At 40.7% G+C, this 10,418-nt stretch overlaps 1 protein-coding gene across 1 annotated transcript in view; it reads left to right on the plus strand.

Moving 5' to 3' along the window:
- Positions 1–10,418, plus strand: part of ACP3 (acid phosphatase 3) — an 82,453-nt gene that overhangs the window by 53,258 nt on the left and 18,777 nt on the right. The window contains exons 8-9 of the mRNA XM_007937446.1: positions 2,021–2,103; positions 3,324–3,427. Of these exons, the coding sequence (XP_007935637.1) occupies positions 2,021–2,103; positions 3,324–3,427 (187 nt within the window). The remainder of the gene's footprint in view (positions 1–2,020; positions 2,104–3,323; positions 3,428–10,418) is intronic.

Raw genomic sequence — 10,418 nt, forward strand, 5'->3', positions numbered from 1 at the left:
GTGGCTGCGATGATGGGCTCAAGTATAGCAGGGATTGTGGGGCTGGCGTGGGATCGGGCAGTGTTTCGTTCTGCTGTGCATGGGGTTGCTATGAGTCTGAAACGACTTGACAGCACCTAACAACAAAATAAAGAATGTAACAGAAAACTAGATACTAGCTTTATGCTGTAGTATAGTCTAATGATTAAAATCAAGAGTTTTGAAGTCAGACATGCTGGGCTCAAACCCCAGCTTTTCTGCATACAAATTGTAAAATCTTGGACAAAGTACAAGCCTTCTCTGAGCCTCACTGCTGCACCTATAAAACAGAATTATTGGCATGCCAGAAAATGGGTGTAATTATGACAGTAACCCCTAGTTATTTCTGGAACATGAAGGACAATACCCTATAACCAAGAGTTAACATAGTCTATTGTGGAGGCTGCAAGTTTCCCAAAAGAGCCACCTGTTGAAGAAGGAGAAGTTGCTGATTGCAGAAGGATTGTCATGATTCTCAGAAATTTGGCCACAGAGTTTAGTGCCAATGTGTCATGAAAGCCAAGCTAAAAATCCCTAAAGGTCTCCAGGGGTCAACCCTATTTGGATTGAGAGATACAGACCTGTTAAAGAGGTAGCACCCAGCTTCTTCCAATCATCTTTGAGGAAACCCCAGCATCTGCAGAAAGGGAAAATCACCACCCTCCTTAATTAACTCTTTGTTTTGCTTATTGGTATTACAGTCTTCCTATTTATTATTATTCTCTTCCTATTTATTATTTTGTGAGCTTTTGAGTTCAGGGACCATGTTTGATTCACCTAGCATAGCATCTGGCACATCACAGATGTTCAGTGTATTTACAAGTAGACCACAGAGTTTTGGCTTATAGTCAGTCTGTTAACGTTAATACCCTACTCATTATGAAAAGCTGGTTGTCCTCAAGCCAAGAGAGCACATTTACAGTAGAGAGACCACCATACAAATGATGAGTCATAGTTTCAGGTGATGATTGTGAAAGTCCCTGAGACAACATATCCTCAAAATAGCATCCAGCATCTGGAAGTACTCCACAGCCTTCAGATGTCTATAAATAAGATGTAGACTGTGAATCATGCATTAGCCTTTCACCATCTCAAAAGCAACACCAGTTAGATCACTGGATGGGAAGGGCAAAAACGTCTCTACTGGGGACAGATGGAGTCTTCAACTGAAAGCTAAAAATACTGGCTACCCCCTAATAGTGACTTACCTCCAGGGGGTAACCTGGAGAAATGGTTTTTAGAACGCAGTCTGTTGTTGTTGTTGTTGTTGCATGCCGTCGAGTCAGCCCCGACTCATAGTGACCTCTTCTTGGGTTTCCGAGGCAGTATCACTACAGAAGTAGGATTGCCCAACCTTCCTTCCGAGGAGTGGCTTGTGGGTTTGAACCGCCTGCCTTCTGGTTAGTAGTCAAGTGCCTTAGGCACTATGCTACTAGAGCTCCTAGAACACAGTCTAGGGCCTCTAAAACATCCAGAGAGCTGCTTTCCCCCATGGCCTCTCACAACTGTGATGGCCAGAGAATGGAAGTGAGAAGACAGGGAAGTACACACCATATTGTTACATGAAACCTGCCCTTGAGAAGATCATTGTCTGACACCTGTCTTTTATGATCTGGGGGAAAAAAAATCCAAAAATTTTCCCTAAGTTTTTCAGTCTCCTAACTTGAGCTTTAACATAACCTGGTATAGTAGAAGCCTCATTTACCAATCTAGCTCTCATTACCCAGCCTGTGATGTTGGGCAAATCACTAACGTCTCAGAGCCCCAATTTCCTGACTTAGAAATAGGGATTAGAAGTCAGGATTCAGTACAATAATGTATCTAAATCATACTGCCTAGCACACAGCAGATGCTCAACCAAAATTAGTTCTTTCCCTTTTCTTCGTAGTTCAAGAGGGTCACAGCAAGGAAAGTACCAACTATGAACTGACAAAAAACTTATGAACTAGAATATACATAGCTATGTTTGGTTCAGCTCCATTGTTGATTAATCTTCTTTAAGGTGTGCTGGTCAATGAAATCCTCAATAACATGAAGACTGCAACTCAGACATCAAACCACAGAAAATTCATCATATATTCTGGAGTAAGTATTTTGGTCTTCATTCAACATCTAATTTTTCAAGTGTGTGATCTCTTTGAGGATGAGAGTCTTATCTTTGTCCTCATTTCCCCATTGCCTAATAGATGGTATGCAGATATTGAAAGCTTTTGAAATTAAACATATAATTCTGGCCCTTGGGGAATTTACAATCTAATATTGACAAGAAGACAAGTAACGCATAAACATCATACAAAGCATTGTAGAAATGTCATACAAGCAAGTGCTTTGATGACTCAGAGAAGGGAAGCAGTACTTCTGATCAGAGAGTGGGGAGAAGAGAATTGGAAGGATTCCTGGAGTAGGCAGCCCATCAAAGGCATGAAGATGGAAGAGGGTAGCAAGCACTTCCACACTGCACTGTAGGGCATAGAAAAGCAGTTATCACGATGGAACTGGAAGACTGGAAACATGTGGAGAAGTTGGTATGAGATTAGGTAGGTATTAACTGTGCTGTCCAATACAGAACCCACTAGCCACTTACGGCTATTTAAATTTAAATTACATTTCAAGTGCTCAATAGCCCTAATGGCTAGTTACTATTGAATGGGATCACAAAGATATAAAACATTTCCATTACTGCTAAAAGTTCTATTGAACAATGCTGATATAGAATGTTTAAATGTCTCTCCCATTTTGGGGGCTATAGGTCGGGTCCAACTTGATGGCAAATAACAACAACTACAACAAGGCATTATGCAAATTATTTCATTTCTGTAGGTCTTAGTTTCTTTGTCTCTTAAAGGACAATAATTATATGTTTGTAAACCACCCTCTCTAGCACCCTGCACCTGCCACCCTGCAGCAAAGGAGACTTGGTGACTGACAGGTTAAGTCTTCAGTTGCTAACTGAAAGGTCGGTGGTTTGAGCCCACCACTCCATGGGACAAAAGACATGGCAATCAGCTCTAGTAAAGATGTATAGTCTAGGAAACCTTTTGGGGCAGTTCTACTCCGCCCTATTGGGTTGCTATGGGTCTGGATCTGCTCCATAGCACACAATAGCAACCAACAAGAATGTAACAGACATACTCAACCAAAAATGTGTTCTTTCCCTCTCTTCTTAAGTCAAAGAAATGGGGAATGTAATTGGACTTTTTGTGGGAAATAAGCCCTCAAGATATTCTATATGTTCTTAATATCTATTGAATGTGAATCTGAACCAGAGGTAAAAACCAAAAATAGTTTGTTTCAAATCTCTTTAGCATGACACTACTGTGAGTGGCCTACAGATGGCGCTAGATGTTTACAATGGAAAACTTCCTCCGTATACTTCCTGCCACATCACAGAACTGTACCTTGACAAGGGGTAAGTTTCTGAGAGGTACTTATCAAAATCACCATCACTGGACTCCAGACGTTGCAATTATTTTATTATGGGCTTAAGAGCTATTTTGTCTTATCTGTCTGGTTTGGTTAGGTTTAATATCCAAAGGAAGAATAGTGACCAGTAACAGTGCCTATGCCTACTCATTGCTCTTTTACTTTTGTTTTCATGAAGACTTTTACTGAGAAATAATATACATGCATACCCACTGCCGTTGAGTCAGATCTGACTCACAGCGACCCCTCCTTGGGTTTCTGAGGTGTATGCATAGTAGGTGAAAAATTAATTTTATAGAACTACCCTAAGTGACAGAAGTTGTGTTTTTGTTTTTTTAAAGAGAACTAAAAATTTCTAGGAGCTATGAGTCGGGGCCGACTCGAAGGCATATAACAACAACAACAACAACAATAATTTCTAAGCAGTATGCAGACATTGGGAGCTCTGGTGGTGTAGGGCCTAAAGCACTTGACTATTAACCAGAAGGCTGGCAGTTCAAACCCACCACCCACTCCTCAGAAGGAAAATAGGGCAATCTACTTCCGTAGAGATACCACCTTGGAAACCCAAGGAGGGGTCATTATGAGTCGAATGGACAGCATTCCATTATTATTGCTTTATTATTTTTTTTTTTAATTAGACATTAGTTTTTTTTTTAATTGGAAAACACAGCTAGAAGATATCAGAAATTAATAAATAGTTTGTGGATGATTATATTATAATGATCTTTAAATTAATTTAAAGACTCAAAGATGTACATTCATGCTCTGGTATTTCATATCCACCAGTCAAGATTCTTAAAGTATGGCTAATGATCAGAGTTTACTTTCTGCAGCTTGGTATGGCCTTCCCCACCTAAAAATGCTTGGCTTGAAGCCACCCAAAGGGCCAAATGTTAGAATGACCAACATTCCTGGTTTACTCAGAACTGAGGGGGTTCCCAGAATGTGGGAATTTCAGTGTTCAATTGAGACAGTGCTAGGCACACCAGGATAGATTAGTCACTGTGGCCAAGGTCATACCAAAAGTTAGTATCTACTGTGACAATAGCATTTCCCATTGAGAGAAGGGGGAGGTGCTGTTGGCTAGTAATCAGATTAGAATGTATTGGTGGAATAAGAGCAAGGAAGGGGCAGAGTTAGGGTTCTGACCCCAGAGCTTCTGCTTAGGGTTGGTTGGGGGAATACATTTTGCCTTCCCCTCAAGGCATTCGTAACTGCAGGCGGAACCAGCTTCATGGTTGTGTGACCCTTGTACTTGCGCAGAGTCCTGTGCTCAGATAAGTCCTGCACTTGGACTTAATGCTCCGATGTTGATAGTCCTAAAATTCTTAACAGTATTTAAACAGGGGCTCCATGTTTTCATTTTGCACTGGATCCTACAAATTATGTAGCTAGTCCAAGCTTCTGGCATGTTGAATTTGTAGAGTCAGACAGTGGCAGTACAGAGATATTATTCTCAGTCAACATCTTCACTGCTCACAAAGTGAGTCCTGAATAATTAAGGAAGGGTAGTGGTAATTAAGGTTGTGTGTCAGTTGGGTTTGTCAGGGCCATGAGTCTAAGTAGCTTAGCAGTTATGATGTCATTATTCCCCATGGATGAGAATGGATATAATGTAATCACTTCCATGATGAAATCTGCTATGAATAGCCAATCAGTTGAAAGGAAGTTACCTTCAAGGTGTGGCCTGCTTTCAGTGTATAGGGAAAAGCTTTGGAAAAGGTCTCCGAGTTTTTGGTCCTTTTGGATTCTGCATTTGGCCCATCATCATCTCCAGTTTCTGGACTTGAATCAGTGGCCTCCCATGTTTCCTGCCAATCTTGGGATTGTTGCCTTTGCAGCCTGTGAGCCAACAATCTGCCATTTTACCTGCTGATCTTGGATTCATCAGCTTCAGAAGCCAGCAGCCTGCTATGCTGTATACCACCTGCCAATATTGAGTTTGTCAGCCCTTGCAGCTGCGTGAGTCAGAAAAAGCCTCATGTCAAAAGCTTGACATCTGATCCACAGACTTGGGACTTGCCAGCCCTTACAATTATGTGAACCATTTCCTTGAGATAAATTTCCCTTTCTCTCTCTCTCTCTCTCTCTCTCTCTCTGTGCTTCATTGGTTTTGCTTCTCTAGAGTACCAGTCTAAGAGGTAGGTCCCTCCTTTATTGAAGGCAACAGGCATCACAAAGTAGAACTCAAGAGTGATCTGACCTAGCTTTGTTCCCAAGTACCTACAGTCAAGTTGGAGAGCAAGACTCATGAAATAGAGACTAGCCAAACAGAGAAGAAAATGGGAATGAGAAGACTGTAGACACCAAGTGATCATTTAATAACAAGTACTGTTTAAGTCTGCCCCTTTGAAGGCCAGCACTGAACACAGAGTTAATCAGGCCAGCCAAAATCCAGAATCAAGCCTCAGAACAGACAGTATTTCTTCAGGGAAAGACAAGAGAAAGTACCAACTTAACTCTGGCCTCCTTCCTCGCTGGTTTCTGTTGCCAAGTGACCTGAACCTGTTTATTAGGGCACTGCAGCATTTTGTCCCACAGGATCTGTCTCTCACCAGCTTGGGTAAATCCATGTTATGAATCCAGAGTGGGATGTTTTTCATTGATATGTAAAACAAAATTAAACAAGGAAGTCAATTTCATTGTTATATTGGGCTTATTTATTTATTTATTTTTACCTGCTAGAGAAATAGCTAAGGTAAAACTTGTCTGACTTTAATTAGGAACAAGAAGGATACAAGTTAACAAAAGCTATATATGCCTGCATATTAAATGATCCTGACTATATGTATTAGTCGGGGTTCTCCAGAGAAATAAAACCAACAAGATTCAGACATACACACACACACACACACACACACACACATATGCACACACATATATATCATATACACATACATTATGAGAGAGAGATTAATTTTAAGAAATAGGCTCACATGATTGTGTGGGCTAGCAAGTCTAAAATCCATGGGTCAGGTGGCAGGCTGGAAACTGGCAGTCTTGAGTCCAAAATCCATAGGCCAGCCAGTGAAATTACAGCAGGATGGCTATATCACAAGGACCCTGCTGATGCAATGGTTAAGCATTCAACTGCTAACCAAACAACTATTGGTTCAAACTCACCAATTGCTCCCAGGGGAAAAAGACCTGGTAATCTGCTCCTGTAAAGACTGCAGCCTAGGAAACCCTATTGGGCACTTCTACTCTGTCCTATACTGCAGGGTAACTGTGAGTTAGAATTGACTCTACAGCACACAGCAACATCCATATTACAGTCTTGAGGCAGAATCCTTCTCTCTTTGGAAAACAATTTTTGTTTTTTTCCTCTTAAAGCCTTCAAGTAATTGAATGAAGCCCACTCACATTACGGAAGGCAATCACCTTTACGTAGAATCAACTCATTGTAAATGTTAATCTTATCAACAGATTTCTCATCAACATCTAGACAAGTGTTTGACCGAATAACTGGCTATTGTGGCTTAGCCAAAGGAGGTCTGGTGGTGTAGTGGTTAAGGCATTTGGCTGCTAACCAAAAGGTCAGTGGTTTGAACCCACCAGCTGCTCCATGGAAGAAAGATGAGGAGGTCTACTTCCATAAAGATTTACAGCCTTGGAAACCTAATGGGGGTCATTCTGAGTCAGAATTAACTCAATGGCAATGAGTTTGAGTTTTGGTAGCTTAGCCAAGTTAACACTAAAATTAATCATACCAGTCTACCCCTTGTCAACTTGGTACCCATACATATCTCCTTGAACTATACTTAATCTCAAAATAAACACAGTAACAAATTCTGTTTAACATGATATGAATATCCTGTGTACAAGCCAAGCACATTAACCCTTTCCCCAGAAGAGGATGCAAAGTCACTCTTCACCTTGATGTCCTATGAATTAAATACTGTGATGTAAAGTTAATACATCTTATGTTGTATGATAAAAGGTAAAGAGAAGGAAGAAAACACACATATTTGAGATACATACATGCACATTCATAACAAAATAAAGAATACTCACAACAATAATAGTCCTCAGTTGTCCATCTTGGTCACATGATTGTAGCTTGTATTTAAAAGAGAGAGAGAAAGATTTATCTCAAGGAAATGGTTCACACAGTTGTACAGGCTGTCAAGTCCCAAATCCAAAGGCCAGGTATCAGGCTGGATGTTTCTCCTGATTCACGTAGCTCTAGGGGCTGATGAACCCAAGATCAGCAGATCAGGGAGCAGGCTACTTGCTCACAGGCTGCAAGGCTGATGAATACCAAGATTGACAGGCAATACGGCAGGTCACTGTCTCAAGTCCCGAGAACTGGATTTCAGATGAGGATGAGCTGGTTGCAGGATCCACAGTGAGCAAAAGCTAGAGAGCTTTGCCAGAACATCCATAGTCAAGGGATGCAGGCCACATCCTTGAAGAAACTCTCCTTACAACTTATTTTCTAATCATATCAGATTACATCATGGAGGTGATTGGATTATATCACAAAATGAAGGATAACAACATTATTACATAACTGCCAAATTACATCATTACAAAACTGCCATAACACTGAGAATCATGGCCCAGCAAGCTGACAACCAACCTGAACCTTAACCATCCATTTGATGATGGAGTACTGCTGTGCATGCCCAATTTTATGCCTTTGTGGGTAAGACAACACACAGTTCATGATAAACAGCTCAGGCCACGTGGTAACTTTATTAGGCATCAGTCTCTACTAAGGCCCGGTAGCAAGGCAAATGCTATTTTCCAAAAGGAAAGTAGTTATCTGTAAAGAATGACAGGGCTTTGTTACTACATCCCAAGGATCTGTGCTTTGATTCACCAATAGGGACCTGCCAAAGGCTGCAAACAGCATCTCCACCTGCCACTGACACTTTAAGCACCATTGGATCAGCTAGATCAAATGGCCCAAGTGGCAGAGTGGCTTGCATGGCAGTCTGCAACCTATTGCAGAGCTTTTCTTGTTCTGGGCCCTAATCAAAACTAGCACCTTTTCAAGTCATTTGGTAAATGGGCTAGAGTAGCACACCCAAATGATGATATGTTGCTTCTAAAATCCAAAAAGGCCCACTATGCATTACGCCTTGTCATTGTCGGAGGAGCAAGATGCAACAGTTTGACTCATAGCAACCTCTCCTTGGGTTTCCGAGGCAGTATCACCATGGAAGGACATTGCCCACTCTTCCTTCCAAGGAGTGCTGGTGGATTTGAGCCACCAGCCTTCTGGTTAGCAGTCAAATGCCTTAGGCACTACACCACCAGAGCTCCCTATCATTCACCTTAGAAGGGATATTTTGACATGCCTCACACCACTGAACTCCTAGAAATTTCACTGAGGTAAAAGGTGCCTACATTTTTGTTGGATTTATTTCCCACCCTCTGACATGCAAATATCTTAATAGTAAATCTAGAGTAGTTGATACTACTTGGTCATTTGGTTCAATCAGCATGATGCCATCCATGTAATAGACTAGTGTGATCTCTTATGGAAGGGAAAGACTAATCAAGTTCCTTGCAGACTAAATTATAACATAGGATTGGAGAGTTGATATACCCCTAAGGTAGAACAGTGAAAGTGTATTATTGGCCTTGCCAGCTGAAAGCAAACTGCCTCTGGTGGCCTTTACTAACAGGTACCAAGAAAAAAGCTTTTGCCAGAATAATAGTCACATACTAGGTACAGGGTTAATTTGCTTGAGCAATGAAACCACACCTGGAATAGCAGCTGCAATTGGAGTCACCACCAGGTTAAGTTTACAATAATCCACTGCCATTCTCCCATATCCATCAAATAGGCAAATTGAATGGGGATGTGGTGGGAATAACCACACCTGCATTCTTCAAGTCCTTGATGTTGTCACTAACCTTGCAATACCTCCAGGAATGTGGTATTGCTTTTGGTTCATTATTTTCCTAGGTAGAGGCAGTTCTAGTAGTTTCTAGTTGGCTTTTCCTACCATAACAGCCCTCACTCCACAGATCAGGGAACCAATGTGGAGATCCTGCCCGTTACTGAGTTTATCTGTTTCAATTATGTATTCTGGAACCTGGAAAATCACTGCAGAAGGGCTCCATCAATACCCTAACCTCCCTTTGCCCTTAATCTGGCTGGTGGACCTCAGTGACATTTTGGGTCTACTTGGATTAGTCTCAACTCAGACATAGTGTCCAGTGTATTAACCTTGTATCATGCAACCATGTTATAATTGTTTATTAGCACCAGCTTTTGTGTGTGTCTGTGTGTGTGAACTCTGGGATTTTCTGCATAAACAGTCGTATTATCTGTGAAAAAAGACAGTTTTATTTCTTTCCTCCCAATCTATATATTTTTTTACTTCTTTTTCTTGTCTGTTTGCATTAGCTAGGACTTCTAGTACAATGTTGAATAGGATTGGTGAGAGGAGAAATCCTTATCTTGTTCCCCATCTCAGGGGAAAAGCATATAGTCTCTCACTACTAAATGTGATCTTAGCTGTAGGATTTTTGTAGATCTTCTTTATCAAGTTGAGGAATTTTCCCTCTATTTCCAGTTCATTGAGAATTTTTGTCATGAATGAGTATTGGATTTGGTCAAATGTTTCTCTGCATCTATTTATATGATCACATGGTTTTTCTTCTTTAGTCTGTTGATATGATTAATTACATTAATTGCCTTACAAATACTGAACCAGATTTGCATTCCTGGGATAAGTTTCACTTTGTCAGGGTGTAGAATTATTTTTATACATTGTTCGTTTCAATTTGCTGATATTTTGTTAAGGATTTTGGCATCTATGTTCATGAAGATATTGGTCTGTAATTTTCCTTTCTCATAATGTCTTTTTCTGGTTTCGGTGTTAGGGTAATGCTGGCCTCATAGAATAAATTATTACATGTTTCCTCCTATTCTCTTTCTCCTCTCTCTCTCTCTATATATATAGATAGATAGATAGATAGATAGATAGATATAGATATAGATATATAGATATAGA

This window comes from Orycteropus afer, unplaced genomic scaffold (assembly GCF_000298275.1).
Source record: "Orycteropus afer afer isolate SDZICR_OR568_19922 unplaced genomic scaffold, OryAfe1.0 scaffold00003, whole genome shotgun sequence".
Taxonomy (NCBI): Eukaryota; Metazoa; Chordata; class Mammalia; order Tubulidentata; family Orycteropodidae; genus Orycteropus; species Orycteropus afer.